Raw genomic sequence first — 17,247 nt, forward strand, 5'->3', positions numbered from 1 at the left:
TGATATGGAAATCATTTTAATTTGCTACTCAACCATAAATACAAAAAATAAAAAATACAATTCAATATCCTATATTTTCAGTGGTTTTAACCTGAACCTTTTCTTTAATTAGCTAGTCCATTTTGGTATCCTATTTGCAGTACAACTTTCAAACATACATATATACGAAGACAACAGTTTACAAGATCTTCCCCTCTACACAGTTGGATTGTTTCTTTTGTAGTTCATGAAACAAATGTTTACTGTTATAAATGGTACTGTCACTATTAAGGGTTTTATTCCACTATATGAGATTTATAAGGCCGTTTTCAACCTTTCATCAACAAAAGATACAGACAACCAGCATCTAAATGAAAAAACATAATTATGCCATACATCAGGTTGAATAAACATACATTTTTCCATAGGTGTACCAGACAGGCAAATCAAACACTCTGTAAAATACAGGGTGCATAAAATATGTTTTTTATTGAAACAAGAAAATATGAAACTAGGTTAAGATTATGTTTGAATTAAAAAATAATTTTTATTAAGAAATACAGTGATCTGTCTATTGTAAATCAAGGATTGATAAGGTGGGTCTAGGATGTACTGTTATGTACATTCTCAAACTTAGCTTGAATCTGGGGAATAAAGATCTGATATTACCTCCACCTCATACAACTATTTTTATTACACTCAGTATACCGTAAATCTGGAAATTTTTGCTGTAGATAAATTTTTAGCAAATTTGCGAGTTCATTGCATTCGCAAAAATGTTTTTCTTAAAAATAATTCAACAATAAGAAAATGTAAGCAGTGGTCATTCGCAAAATTTTGAAACGTAAAAATTAATCAACAGCATTTTGACCCAGATTCGCAAAATAAAATCGACGCAAAAATTTCCAGGTTTACGGTACACATATTAGAATGGTCAGAAAAATATTGAAAATTACTTTAATGTTAATTTTTAAAATGTATATCAAAGCATACACATTTTGAAAGACAATCACCACATTACGTCACTATGAATGTCATTATGTAGTATGACCACTACTAGCCGGGTGGGACAGTGGTGATATCGTCCATCCCTAGGTGGGGTTTGGTGGAGGCCTCTAGAAGGCTGAACCAGTTAATGGTGACATTCCTGGGTGGGGGCCTCGGAGTATGAGGGGAACTGGTAGGCCCAGGGGGGAGCACATGGTACACAAAGATGTCCGTAGTGACGCACTGAAACAGTATCACACCTCCCACAAGGAATATGTACCAGTACTTCTCAGGCCCCTACAATCAAAAAATCAATTTTTTTAATCATGAAAGAATTTTTTTTTTAAACCTTTCCCAACAGCTACAGATTGCCAATTGACGGCTTCTCTATAACTGGTAGTTCAGGTATTTTTATGGGTTTAAATGATATTTAAGTCGCTGAAAAATTCAATCTAATTAAAATAAGATTAGATCCACTGGCATACTTGCTACACCAATGTTAGTGTAGCAAGTATGTGAGCAGACCTAACATCTAATTTTAATGAGATTAAGAAAAATAATGTTTGGAATGAATGTTAATAATCCAATTTAAAATATGAAGTGTATAATTGGTCTTTGCATTTGTAGAATTTATTTGTATGCACTAAAATAAATGTATTTACAATAAACATATACAATGTTTCTCCCTTTTCAGCTTACATGAGCTGAAAACTGAGTAGCATTGTATTGAATAAATAAATGTGGCAATTCACACCGACAATACCAACATTGAAAAGGCAAATGAATTGCTATTGACAATTCAGATAAGTAATAACATACTTGTATGTGTCAGCAAGTCTATCAAAATGGCCTGTTGTTGAATTTCAGATTCTAATAAGAAATGGTAACTGACCTATATTGCATGTAAAATTTTATGTTAAACAAGATGTGTTTGTGAAACACTGATGCCCCCAAATGGCAACATAGCAACGATTAAACTTTTCTTAAATGCAAATTTAATATATTATTATTAAAAGTAGGGTATTCTCACTGGAAATACAATTGTGAAATATGAAAATAGGCCAAGGTTAAAGTTTTTTCATTAGTATGGAAATTTTCAAGGTCAAGGTCATTGGTATCCAATGAAAGGTCTTGCCACAAAAATACATAAGTAAAGTATGGAATCCCTAACCCTAACCATTCAGAAGTTATGGCCAAGGTTAAAAAATTAGGTCAAACTCCAACGTCAAGGTCAAAAATCTTGCTATCAAATGAAAAGTCTTGTCACAAGAATTAAATATGTCAAGTATGAAAGCACTAGCCCTAACCTTTTAAAAGTTATGGTCAAGGTTTGCTTTTTAAAAGTAGTCAAACTCCAAGGTCGTGGTCAAAGTTCTTGGTATCCATTGAAAGGTCTTCTCACATCACATCACTGAATTATGAGATCACTAGCCCTTAGCGTTCAAAAGTTATGGCCAAGGTTAAAGTTTTTTCATAGGTACAAAATCTCCAAGGTCAATGTTAAAAGGTCAAGGTAATTGGCATCCAATGCAAGGCCTTGCCACATAGAATACATATGTAAAGTATGGAAGTCCTATCACCAATTTTTATGGCCAAGGTTAAAAATTTTTTAAAGTAAGTCAAATTCCAATGTCAAGGTCAAAGGGTCAAGGTTCTTGCTGTCAAATGAAAGGTCTTAACACAATGATTAAATATTAAAGTATGAAAGCATTAGCCCTAATCCTTTAAAAGTTATGGTCAAGATTTGCTTTTAAACATAGGTCAAACTCCAAGGTCAAGTTCAAAGGGTCAAAGTTTTTGGTATACAATGAAGGGTCTTTACACAAGGATTGAAGTATGAAAGCCCAATCCTTTACCGTTCATAAGTTGTGGCCAATGTTAAAGTTTTTTCACAAGTACAGAAATCTCCAAGGTCAAGGTCAAGAGTTCAAGGTTGTTGGTATTCAATGAAAGGTCTTTCAACAAAGAATACATATGTGAAGTTACTGAAGTATAAATGTCCTGGTATTTATTGTTCAAAAGATAAGGCCAAAGTAAAAGTTTGGAATTTTTGTGTAAAAGTGGGTCAAACTCCAAGGTCAAAAGGTCAAATTTGGAGGTACCCAAAGAAAGGTCTTGCCACAAGGAATACACATGTGAAATATGAAACTCATAGCTCCACTAAATCAAAAGTTATGGGCAAGGTTAAAGTTTTTGCAGACAAACAGACAGAGAGACAGACGGACGGACATGATGGTTTTAAATGTTGACCCTGGTGGCATAATAGTCAGCTAATTGACGGAGGCCACTCACCGGTAGAAGTAGAAAACTATACACTCCCGAAACTTCGTTTACAGGGGGGGGCATAAAAATTAACTTATGATACTCACCAAGTCACCCGATCTGTACCACCAATTCTGAAATCAAATAAGAAGGATTTTTTTTAAGTCCGTATATAATATTAATTACAAATGTTTATGGACAATGTATATTTTACAAGATGTAACAGAAACTAATTTTTTAGCATATTCTGTATAAAGCTGGGAAAAATTAAAGCTCTGGGCAAATAACATGTACTGTAAATGTTTTATATTTAGCATGTACGATCTTCGGCATAAAATATTTTTGAACAAGTTAGCTTAGATTTGATTTAGCACATTTCTTAGTGTTCTTATTTATGCATACATGTGAAAGACATTTAGCAAAATTTTAAAATGTATTACTCTGAGTGTACTTTGATTTTGAAACAGTGATACAGTAAAGTCAAACTTTTTTTCATCTAGAACTCGCTAGAGTTATGAAAACATTTAAAACCAATTAAACTAGAGCCGAGCTCGTTGCAAAGCAACGAATAGGTCTTCCGTTGGAGCTACGGAAATGAAGACGTAACCTTGAGTCTAGGTCAAACCATTCTAAAATTATTTAAGTAAGCAACCCAAAGGCTTGTTGAGGAAGCAACTTACAATGTTTCGCCAGGAAAAAGACTGTAAAAGAATGTTATGTGCATGACCTTGAACTTTCTAAATGACCTTGCAACAAGCAAAGACAAACTCTGTTATAAAAATACATACTCTGCGTGTTACCGAGTGGAAAAGTTCACATATGATTTTTTTTAGATATTCTTTTAGTTCATATCCAACCAAAACATCTTATCTTAAGTGACCTAGAACTTGAGACAAGGTCATGCCCCACCCTGCATTATATGAGCAATGTTTCACTGGTACAAATACGGTTGAGAATTTAAAGTTTCTCTGTCAGTAACAGTGACTCGTCCAAAAGACTGGATATGTTCAGTCAATTTTTTTTTGAACATATATCGAATTGAAAGAATTTATTAGGTTCAAAACTATGATTTACATGATGATTTATTTAGAAATATGAGTGTATGACGTTTGTTGAGAATATCTTGAATAGTTTCTTAAAAATTGAAATCTTAAAAATGGAAATTCAGATAATGCATATATAGGCATAAGCTTACAATAAAATATCTCAAATGGTTTCTTTAATACTATGCAAATTGCAAATTAAAGACAAGTGAGGTCAAGGTCACAGGAAAGTGCAAGATCAAACTGTATCAGGATACTAAAGTTCGATAAAAATGTCTTGAATGGATTCTTCAAAACTGAAGGTCGCCCGTTTGGCACAGTGGTTAGAGCATCTGTCATACACTAAGGTTTGGATAGCTCTCATAAGTGTGTACAGTGTATCAGCATATGAAGTTGAGTAAAAATATAAATGCTTTCTTCAAAACTGAGCTTAATACTCAATGAATTAGGTAAGGTAAGATCAAGGTGAAAGGAGAGGTCAAAGTAAAAAAAAAATGCATGTATCACCATAAGAAGTAAAAGAATACTTATAGTCTTGAATGGTATGTTTCTGAGTTAAACACTAACCTGAGAAAAGTTAGGTTAAGGTCAAAGGAAAGGTAAAACAAAATGTTGATGCAGTTACAAACGTGTAGCTAGCCTATAGTATGTATCAGCACATATCAGTACATATCGGCACATGAAGTTTGATGATACTATCTTGAATGGTCTCTTTAGACAGAATTCATAAAAGGTGAGATTAAGTTCAAAGGAAAGGTCAAAGTGAAAATATGTTGATGCAGGAAAATAGCTCTCATCAATGTTTATCAGCATAGGACGTTTAATATAAAAAAGAATTGAATAGTTTCTTTGAAATTGAGCTTTGAACTGAGGTAAACGCAAAGCGGGGAAGCGGGACAGACGGAAAATGGAAGACGTACATGACAAACAATATATACCCGGCCATTTTCATGTGGAAGCATCAAAGTTTCAATGAGAATGTTTTATTTGAAATTTGGAGACTTGTGAAATGATGCATGGAGACCGATCCTATGGATGAGACCGGATAAATCAAGGTCTTGTATCGGGGTAGGTGCTGGCATGAAAAGGATCAAAGCACCTGATTTCATCAGGCATAAAACTTGAAATTAATAAATGCACAAGCAAATACGATTGATTAAAACAAATATGAGATAGAGTGAAATAAAATACCATATAACGGGTAATTTTTACTGTTGTATATTTTTACGAATTTGGGTCAAAAAAGGTGATTTAAATTTTTATACGTTGATCTTTTACGAATTGAATATGTCCGTAAAAATTCAAAACATCAGACGTAAAATTCCAGATCACATTGAATGCATTTACGTGTACAAATAACGTGTCCAAAAACCCTATGTAACTTGTAAGAGAGAGAAAGAAAGAGAGAGTGAGAGAGTTATTAAACACATGTTAATTTGATATAACAATATAAACAATGCAAACAAATTACATTATGAATTGTATACAGGCGCAGATCCAGAAATTTTTTCCAGGGGGGGTCCACCTCAGGCAAAAAAAAATCCTATCCCGGAAATTTCTTGACAAGCAAAAAAAAAAAAAAAGTAAAGTAGCACTCCCCTTAACGTCAAAAACCTATTTCGTAAAGGGGGGGGGGGGGGTTAGTGGTGACTTCTTTTCTTCTTTTGCCTCAAATCTTTAACTTTTCATACCCATTTTTACACATATAGTCCAGGGGGGTCTGCGTTTTCCAAGGGGGGTCCATGGTAACTTTTTCCTTGTTTTAGTATGTACATTTTTATCCTGGTAAATTCCAGGGGGGGGGGGGGGTCCTGACCCCCCCCCCGACCCCCCCTCTAGATCCGCGCATGGTATAATTTTTTAAAAATAACCTTTATATACCCTTCATTTATTCATTTTTTTTATAAACATAGCTAGGCACACGTGCATGTCTGGTATATTTACCGAAAACAAAGAGAGACAACTCAAACTAACATAATTGAAGTGAAAGTATTTAAGTACAGCGCATTAAGAGGTCAAAGTTTTATTCAAAGCATATGAAGCAGAAGAAAGTGTCCAAGATTCAAAACACAGGTATACATTTAATTGGAAGAGCTGTAATTATTAAGTCATTATCAGAAGTTATGCGTCTCTAAAAAATACTAAAAAAAGAGTAACCATGCAGGTAGGTCTAACTTATAAATTAATTGACAATGTTTGTATAATTTATATATACAAGTTAATTGAGATTTACCTGTATGATCCCAATTGATGATTGGCTTAAAAGTGTTCAAATTACTAACAGTATACTAATTATATAGCCTCCATGGAGTGAGCTTAGTAGCAATAAGCATTACTTATACACATACCATGTTAAAAAATTATACGAGCCGTTTTATAAATTATGTGAAATTTTACGCGTTTAAATTTTACGGATTTATAAACCTAAAAAAAAATACCCGTCATTCAGTAATATGAAAAAGGCGACATGATTTCAAAGCCAATTTCCACTGTTGGAGTACACGATGTTTTTAACATTCGACATGCCTGCGGCTCTCTGTGGCCACGCACGTTAAAAAAAATAATGGAGAAACAAAAGAGTGATGGTAAAAATAAAACGTACATATAGTACATTACCTATCTCAAGACTTCCATCAGTAATTATAATTATTTGCCGAAGCCCCTTTTCAATTACAATTTTGATAAAATACATTAACACGGAATAGAGAAATATGTTTGCGTGAACAGGCCAAAGAAAGTTATCAAAATTCAAAATGATTTTATGCACCAGTGTTAGGAATTGCGATTTAATGTAAGATCGTATTCTTATTGATTCGATTGATTAAAAACACAATTTTCTATTAATTGATAGGTCTTTGTACACAATGGATTTTAAACACGATCACAGACACTTGCTTTGTTTACGACAACAGGTGGCTGGTACACTAGTGACCCCGATCGGCAGCGTGGGATTGGGGCGTTTGATTACACAACTGTTACAAACATCTAGGCTGGCGAACGTGGAGATCAACTAAATGATCGTGAATTATTCGATTAATAAAGCTTAAAATTACTTATAATAATATTTAATGTAGAATTAATATATTCCGATGAAGACGTGTTCACTATAAAACTAATTAATAATACATAAAAAGAAAAACTAATTGTTATATAGATAATTTAATAATGAACCGTAAAGCATGTATAAAGACCTTTTTAGTAGAAATTTAACATTAAATACCATAGGGTATATTATTGATAGGAAGTTTGTGTAAATTATACACATGAAGAGGTCTGATTTTCTTCCCGATTGAAAAACACTACCTGTTTACCTGGCCTGCTTTCTACTTCGTGTTACGCAATATCCCCGGTATATTCGAACAAATAAACATTCTCATCAAATCAAAAAGGTGTCAAAGAACAATTTTGTTCGTATAATCCAGATCGAAATATTTACCGTTTTTGAGTTATAAAGCAAAAACTTTCAAGCTCCCTAAATCCCTATTCATAGGGGCCAGCCCCTTTTGAATAGTATTATATGAAAGCCCTTGCAATTATGCACAACTTTTGTTCAACATGTCTTAACAAAATATTTTTAGTTTTCAAGATAAAAAGGAAAACATGTGTAAATTTTCGCTCTTTTAGGCGTTCTATTTTTTGACCCCTATATAGCGCCATTTTGAATACAGAAATCGAAAAACAAAAACCGATGTGCACAACTTCAATCCTTCTGTTATCTAAAACCAGTAAAATTTCTGCTCCAGCTCCAGTGGTCTCTGAGCCTTTGTCTGGAAATGAAAGCCTATAATTTTTTGTTTAAAGGGAAATAACTCAAAACCGGAAGTGAATTTTTGAAATTCTAGACAGCATTCTGAAAGAGTTTATTACCGTCTATAATGTCTGAAAATTTGAGCAAAATCCATTGAGAAATGAGTGAGATATGAGGCCTCAAAGTTGGCGTCTAGGAAGAAAACAAAAAAAAGAATAATAAGAATAATCTTAATCTTCAGAATCAGTAGAAGGTCTTCCGTTGGAAACGGAAGACCTTAATTAGCCTATTATAAAGTTACAAGTACTTTTTTCTCCGTTAAGTGTACAAGCAGATAAAAAAGCATGACTAAATACTTAAAAATACTTAAAAATCCCGCAGTCAGTTTAGGAACAGAATGGCTTGTTCCCGTTTTGCACACATTTAAATTTCAGGCATAGAAAAATGTGTGCAAAACGAGAATTTGACCAGGTGATATAATAACTTAATTGGTATAGTCTGTACCATTGGTAGATAGGGGAAAGGTGAACATATATAGAGTGAGAATTGTTTAATCTCGTCTTTGACTCTGGGAGAATGGCTTATAGGTATTTATAACAAGAGGCCCATGGGCCACATCGCTCATCTGAGCACATGGGCAAGTTAAAAAACACAAATCAGCTCAGTATTGAAAAGCTTACTTGTTGGGGGAGGGGTGATTTGAATATCTTATTACTTGAGAATGTCACTATATCAATAAAGCATTCATGTATAATTTCGCCATACTTGAGAAGAACTTTAAAGATTTTTCCTATATATTTCTATGTAAAGATTTGATTGCCCATCATGGCCCCACCTTACCCCAGGGGTCATGATATGAACAAACTTGAATTTACTCTAACTGAGGATGTTTCCATATTAATATCACCAATCATAGCTTTGCTGATCCTGAGAAGAAGATTTTTAAAAGATTTTTCCTATATATTCCTATGTTAAATTTTGATCAGACATTGTGGCCCCACCCTACCCCTGGGGGTCATGCTTTGAACAAACTTGAATCTACACTAACCGAGGATGCTTCCACATGAGTTTCATCTTTCCTGGCACAGTGGTTCCGGAAAAGAAGAATGTTAAAGATTTTCCCTACATATTCCTATGTAAAACTTTGATCAGCTACTGTGGCCCCGCCCTATCCCCGGGGGTCATGATTTGAACAAACTTTAATCTACACTACCTGAGGATGCTTCCACATGAGTTTCATATTTCCTGGCCCAGTGGTTTTGGAGAAGAAGATTTTTTTTTAAAATTTCTTATATATTCCTATGTAAAATTTTGATCAGCCACTGTGGCCCCGCCCTACCCCCGGGGGTCATGATTTGAACAAACTTGAATCTACACTACCTGAGCATACTTCCACATAAGATTCATCTGTACTAGCCCGATGGTTCTGGAGAAGAAGATTTTTTTAAAAATTTCTTATATATTCCTATGAAAAACTTTGATCAGCCACTCTGGCCCCGCCCTACCCCCGGGGGTCATGATTTGAACAAACTTGAATCTACACTACCAGAGGATGCTTCCACAATAGTTTAATATTTCCTGGCCCAGTGGTTCTGGAGAAGAAGATTTTTAAAGATTTTTCTTATATATTCCTACGTAAAATCTTGATCAGCGTGTAGTGTAGTCTACTTGCGTGCCAAGTTCTATTGAAATCAGACCAAAATTATAGGAGGAGTAGCATTTTGAAACAGTTTCACTGAAATTTGTATTTTTAGTAACCACGGCAATACCGTTTCGAAATCAAAAACCGATACACAAAATTATGTATCTTAGTGCCAAGATATATTGAAATCAGACCAAAACTGTAGGAGGAGTAGCATTTTGAAAAAATGTTTACAGACAGACACAGACAGACGGACGGACGCCGGACGCATTACTATCGCATAAGCTCTTCTGGTCTCTGACCAGTAGAGCTAAAAAAGGAGACCCAACCAAAATTTTTGACACTGTTCTCCTGTAATTTCTGCTCGTCCATAATTATTGTAAATACGTATATATGTATCTCTTGTACCATGTATATGGTTTTTGAGAGAATAAATGACCGGTCATTGCCTCTACATACTCAATACCGCTACAAACCAGAAGTCTCTATCGAGACTGAAGATCTACTGGTTTGTACTTATAGCAAAGGGAAAGGAAAGTACTTAAGCAGTTGGAAGGAGTAGCATTTTGAAAGAATTTCAAAGAAATTTCTATTTTTAGTAACAACGCCAACATCATTCATCAAAATCAAAAAACGATACACAGAATTATGAACTTTAGTGTACTTTACTTGTGTGCCAATCTATACTGAAATCAGACCAAAACTGTAGGAGGAGTAGCATTTTGAAAGAATTTCACAGAAATTTCTGTTTTTAGTAACAACGCCAACACCGTTCAACGAAACCAAAAACCGATAAACAAAAGTATGTATCTTAGTGTAGTTTACTTGTGTGCCAAGTTATATTGAAATCAGACCAAAACTGTAGGAGGAGTAGCATTTTGAAAGAACTTCACAGAAATTTCTATTTTTAGTAACAACGCCAACACTGTTCATCGAAATCAAAAACAGATAAACAAAAGTATGTATCTTAGTGTAGTCTACTTGTATGCCAAGTTATATTGAAATCAGACCAAAACTGTAGGAGGAGTAGCATTTTGAAAAATTGTTTACAGACAGACAGACGGACGGACGCCGGACGCATTACTATCGCATAAGCTCTTCTGGTCTCTGACCAGTAGAGCTAAAAAGCAGCAATTTTACTTGTTAGAATATTGGATTAGACACAAGTTATTCCAGCTACAAGGTTGTCCTCTCCAACACAAACAAAATGACAAAAATACTAGTATATAAACGTGATGTACAACCAAATAATGTACAATGCAGAAAAGGGTGGGAGGTGCAGAGAAATAAGAAAGGAAGGGAATAGGAGTGCAGGGTACGGAAGCGTATTATGGCCACTTGGACACTTTACTTATCTTTAATTTCTAAACTTTAATCTTAAATTGTACACTTTAAAGTGTAAATTTTACACTTTAATCTTTAATTCTACACTTTAATCTGTAAATTTCACACTTTAATCTGTAAAATTTAAACTTTAATATGTAAATTTTACACTTTAAAGTTTACACTTTAATCTGTAAATTTAATACTTTAAAGTGTAAATTTTACACTTAAATCTGTAATTTTACACTTTAAAGTGTAAAATTTACACTTTAAAGTGTAAAATTTACACTTTAATCTGTGAAATTAACACTTTAATCTGTGAAAATAACACTTTAATCTGTAGATTCTACAAGTTAATCTGTAAAATTTACACTTTAATCTGTAGATTCTACACTTTAATCTGTAAATTTTACACTTTAATCTGTAAATTTTACACTTTAAAGTGTAAATTTTACACTTTAATCTGTAACATTTACACTTTAATCAGTAAATTTTACTCGTTATTCTGAACAACCTGTACTGTAATCTTTTGTAATCAAGCGGTCGATTTGTGATGTTTTTCCTATGACACTTGAAAAAAGTATTAAACTGAGATGTTCACAATTGTTTGCAAATTTTTTTTTACATGTACATGTATACTAGTATATGATAAAAATAAGGATGGACGATTTCCTCATGGGCATCGTAATTTTCCCCAGCATAAGAAATCGGGGATCTGCTTTTGATTCAGTATACTATATATACCTGTTTTTCTTTAGTTGTACTATAGTGTAACGAACTGTAAAAATATACATCTCAAAGATTTGTTTATTTGCAGTTCAGATTGATATTGCAAGTTTATGGGACTATGGTCATGATGAAATGATATATAACATTAAAATTACGGTCAATTTTGAACTTAGCAATAAAGAAATGTCATTGAATCAAAGGATATAAATTTCTTTGCTGTTCCAAAATTAATATAAACATGTACTTTAGTTATTTATATATGTATATACTTTACTTATTAATATATTAATTGGTTATTTTAAAAAAATTAATTAATTCAATTGTTGCCGGTTATTCATATAGAATGTAATACATGTATAGATATTAATAATGATTTCAATAATTGAACTGTTGGGCGCTTTAAACGAATTTGCGTATGATGATATCAATATCACATTCATTGAGAATATATGCATGTATGTTTGATATGCTCTTCACTTATATTCTAAGAAAAGTTTTACTTGTATCAGTCATACTAATTTGCTTATTTGCATTTATTGTAAAATAAAATAATCAGAATTAAACTTTATCATGCATAATTCATGGTTTGTTGGCTTTAAAATGTGTTACTGCGGATGTATGAAGTTGATAAATTTACTATGTGAATTAAACAGTTAAAGTGTAAAATATACAGATTAAAGTGTAAAATTTACAGATTAAAGTGTAAAATTTACAGATTAGAGTGTAAATTTTACAGATTGGAGTGTAAATTTTACAGATTTAAGTGTAAATTTTACAGATTTAAGTGTAAAATTTACAGATTAAAGTGTAAAATTTACAGATTAAAGTGTACATATTACAGATTGGAGTGTAAATTTTACAGATTAAAGTTTACATTTTACAGATTAAAGTGTAAATTTTACAGATTAAAGTGTAAAATTTACAGATTAAAGTGTAAAATTTAAACTGTAAAATGTACAGATTAAAGTGTAGAAATTATAAAAAGTAAAGTGTCCAAGTGGCACTAATACGCTTCCGTAGCAGGGAGAGAAGAAGAAAGTTGTAAAAGAAACAGAATGGTTACGCTACGTTATTATTCATAACAATCATTTGGATTTATATATATGTGCTTATGTACGGCTTTAACGGTGTTGATATTATTTAAAATCTAACATAAAAAGTTTTAAAACAAAGCACTGTTCATGGATAAAATACATGTAGTTGTAACGGGAGAGGAGAAAATGCAGCGGACCAGACCGGGATTCGAACCCGGGCCCCCTGAAACTCCGGTCAGGCTCTACCAACTGAGCTATCTGGCCACCGGCGATCGACCCGGCTGACCGCCACATAGTCTTTACATAATAAGTTAAGCTATGAAGGCTATATTCTTTACGAACTGCTGTCTGGAAATCTCTTAAAATGAATTACAATGAACAGAACTTATATCCCGTGTCATTGATGCATGCTTGATTTGATATGTAGCGGTTATGAGTTGTAATCGGCAATGGTTTTATTAATAAAATGTAGCGTTAATGATCACCTGAAGTTTCGAAGAGGTAGTTGAAAAGTTTTCGCAATAGACCTCCCAATTACATGTAGATAATTATAAGATTTACTGCCCTTTTTCAAAAACATTCCCCTTACACGCCATCTTTTAATATTTGTTGTACTATGTTATACATCATGCACCAACTCTTCAAAAGTTATGGAAGTAGATCAAACTCCAAGGTCAAGTTCAGAATTAAGATCAAAATTGTTTGGTCGTTGGGAAAATACCTGAGAAAACACCCCCTCAAAAGTTATGGACAAGGTTAAAGTTTTGCGGACAAATTCTAACATACAGACAGATACACAGACCATAGGCACTTGTTTCGGTTATAAATTTTTAACCATGGTATAATGATAGTGTTACATGTATAATTATACTATGGGCAAAATTTTTTTTACCGAAACACGTGTCTGTGACACAGGCAGACAGCTCGACGGATATATAGAAAGGGCAAAACATTATATAGTCCGATTCTATTTTTTTTTTTACAATAGTATTGAAATATACGATTGACCTTTGTTGAAACGGTTATCTGTATTAAAAAAATAAACAATACTTACCACCACTAGACAGACTATCCCACTAACTGTAAGTAAAGATAGCTGAAAGGTTAATATTTAGAAGATATTTAAAGAAGAGAGAAGGTGGCGAAATTAATTACCTACAGCTAATATGATTAAATAAATATGCTTCTAAAATAAATTACAGCAAGATACGAGGGGTGATCAAAAAGTTCGCGAACTATCTCTATATCTACAAAACCACAATTCAGATTAGAATGAAATTCGGTACACATATAGCCATACACAAGGTCTATAAACAGCATATGCTGAATAAAGTTTTTCTCCTTGTTTGTGACGTCACAATGTGAAAATGACGTCACTATGTAGTTCACTTGTGACGAAAAATGGTTGTCTCAGTCGAACTCGTTCAACAAACGACTGTACGATTTATTGTATTTCTTAGAAATCCCTCTGCAGTATCATATAATAATTTGTACACAGTTTATTAAGAAAAATGAGCACCTATAAATTCAATTAATGATTGGATTGATCGTTTTAGTGAAGGAAGGCAGATGGTTAAAAATGATACTTGTCATCTTGCCCAGTGAAAGCAAGTTTGAAAAGATATGTGTTTTTAATTAAGCAATTTGCTATCAAAGACCTCCAATTTACACTTTGAAAAATTGTTGAATATTTGAACAATAATATAATTATAAAATACCTAAGATATCGTTTACTTTAGATTTTAAACATATTAGATATGATAAAAAGATCTATCCACCTTGAATAAAGGTCTCTCCCGAGACAGAAGATTTGTGTTTTAATGGTCGCTATGCTTATTTTTGGAAAGGATATTCTTATCCACCCATTCTGTTGCCGAGATTTGACCATTTCTGACAAATTAACTGTTCTTGTCATAAAAATTAACTCACATGGAAAGAAATATAAAACTCAGAAAAATCTTTCAACTTTTGTGACAGAACGCTACGGAGGGGGTCACATGACCGCCAATATCACGTGATTCGTGCATGCGCAGAACGGTGGTTGATGTGCATTAAAATCGGAGAGGATTAATTTAAAATATAATCAACTTTGAAACCAAATATTATTTCTTTTATGGAAGTTATTCAATTAGTTCGCAAACTTTTTGATCACCCCTCGTATTCATGTAATGAAACGTCAATATCTAGATCTTCATTTTTCTTAATATAGAATGCATATCTTAAAAATAGTGCATATCAACTGAACATTTCTCCTGGTGTTTATTATGTGTCCTAGATGAATAAGATGCTTTTTCAGTTTCTTTTATTGAAATGCACTGACATATCATATATCATACATCATTATTACAATGAATTACTCAATTACTATGTAATGATTATTTTCATTGTATCAATACTTTTTCGCATTGTGATTTTTTCTACAGCTTTTTCTGAACCCCCACCCCACCCTTTCTAAAAGAACACGTAGTGCCTGGTCACAAAACTTGTTATGTTGTTATATTTTACATATTTACTTTAACACCCCCCCCCCCCGGTATTTGTTTGACGAACCTCATAGGTTTTTAGCTCACCTGAGCCGAAGGATCAAGTGAGCTTTTCTGATCACATTTTGTCCGTCGTCCGTCTGTCAGTCCGTCTGTAAACTTTTCACATTTTCGACTTCTTCTCAAGAACCACTGAGCCAATTTTGACCAAACTTGGTACAAAGCATCCTTGGGTAAAGGGGAATTTAAATTGTTAAAAGGAAGGGCCAGGTCCCTTCCCAAGGGGAGATAATCAAGAAAGGTCAAAATTAAAAAAATCTTCTTCTCAAGAACCACTGGGCCAGAAAAGCTGAATCTTATGTGGAAGCATTCTGGGTAGTGTAGATTCTAAATTGTTCAAATCATGGGGAATCAAAGTTTTACATAGAAACATACAGGAAAAATGTTTGAAAATCTTTTTCTCAAGAACCACTGGGCCAGAAAAGCTGAAACTTATGTGGAAGCATCCTAGGGTAGTGTAGATTCTAAATTGTTCAAATCATGACCCCCGGGGGTAGGGCGGGGCCACAATTAGGAATCAAAGTTTTACAAAGAAATATATAGGAAAAATCTTTAAAAATCTTTTTCTCAAGAACCACTGGGCCAGAAAAGCTGAAACTTATGTGGAAGCATCCTGGGGTAATGTAGATTCTAAATTGTTCAAATTATGACCCCCGGGGGTAGGGCGGGGCCACAATGGGGAATCCAAGTTTTACATAGAAATATATAGGAAAAATCTTTTAAAATCTTCTTCTCAAGAACCACTGGGCCAGAAAAGCTGAAACTTATGTGGAAGCATCCTGGGGTAGTGTAGATTATAAATTGTTCAAGTCATGACCCCCAGGGGTAGGGCGGGGCCACAATGGGGAATCAAAGTTTTACATAGAAATATATAGGAAAAATGTTTGAATTTTTTTTTCGCAAGAACCACTGGGCCAGAAAAGTTGAAACTTATGTGGAAGCATCCTGGGGTAGTGTAGATTTCAAATTGTCTAAATTATGATCAGTGGGGTTGGGTGGGGTCACAATATGTATTACAAGGGGGGAATCTGGTAAAGAACAGAATGGTCAAAACTTCTCAGGTGAGCGATGTGGCCCATGGGCCTCTTGTTATAATTTCCTGTATATGGGATACATATCGGGTACTTCCCGTTGTATTATAGTTGTAATATACATACTTCCCGTGTTCGCGGCCAGTAGATAGTATGTGTTGTTGTCATCTCCTTGAACGATACATATTATCATGGAAACCTAAAAATACAATGCATCTTAATTTAATCTAATAAATAGTAGTTTGAGATATAACACCGACACACATACAGCTGTACATATGTCACAGATAAAGTGGACAGCCACGCTCTATGCTGTAATTAAGTCGGTTCAAAGTGTTAACAGCATTGGAAAACTTGTAAATACTGACTTTATTGATAGTATTTCTTGCTCCCTGCATGAGCTTAAAGCTCAAGTGAGCTTTTTAAATCACATTTTGTCTGTAGTCTGTCCATCTGTAAATTTTTCATAAAAATTTTCGACTTCTTTAGAACCAACATGCCCAATTTCAAAGGGTTATATTCTCATGTAAGGAAAATAATTAAGAAATAGTGAAAATTTGGTGACATGTTTTCAACCACTGGGCCAAAAAGTAGAAACTCTAATGAATTCTTCTTAACATAGTGTAGATTCAAGTTAGTTAAAATTATGGAGCTACAATGGATTGATTCTTAAGAAGATTTTTAATGACCAACTTAAACTTAACTTTCAATATTTCTTAATTATCACCCCCTTGGAATAGGGTTTCATTTGAACAATCTTGGATTCCATTAACCAACAAGATGTGTTTGTGAAACACTGATGTCTCCGTATGGCAACATAGCGAATATTAAACTTTTCTCAAATGCAAACTCACTGGAAATACAATTCTGAAATATGAAAGAAGGCCAAGGTTAAAGTTTTTTCATAAGTACGGAAATCTCCAAGG

At 33.6% G+C, this 17,247-nt stretch overlaps 1 protein-coding gene across 1 annotated transcript in view; it reads right to left on the reverse strand.

Moving 5' to 3' along the window:
* LOC134244605 (uncharacterized) overlaps nt 1-17,247 on the reverse strand; it is a 20,367-nt gene continuing 3,120 nt past the window's right edge. The window contains exons 3-6 of the mRNA XM_062726860.1: nt 16,448-16,520; nt 13,802-13,827; nt 3,336-3,362; nt 1-1,263 (exon numbers count right to left, since the gene is read on the reverse strand). Of these exons, the coding sequence (XP_062582844.1) occupies nt 1,036-1,263; nt 3,336-3,362; nt 13,802-13,827; nt 16,448-16,520 (354 nt within the window). The 3' untranslated portion in view covers nt 1-1,035. The remainder of the gene's footprint in view (nt 1,264-3,335; nt 3,363-13,801; nt 13,828-16,447; nt 16,521-17,247) is intronic.

This window comes from Saccostrea cucullata, unplaced genomic scaffold (genome assembly GCF_032062105.1).
Source record: "Saccostrea cucullata isolate Sc308-1 unplaced genomic scaffold, CSIRO_AGI_Scuc_v1 ctg33, whole genome shotgun sequence".
NCBI lineage: Eukaryota > Metazoa > Mollusca > Bivalvia > Ostreida > Ostreidae > Saccostrea > Saccostrea cuccullata.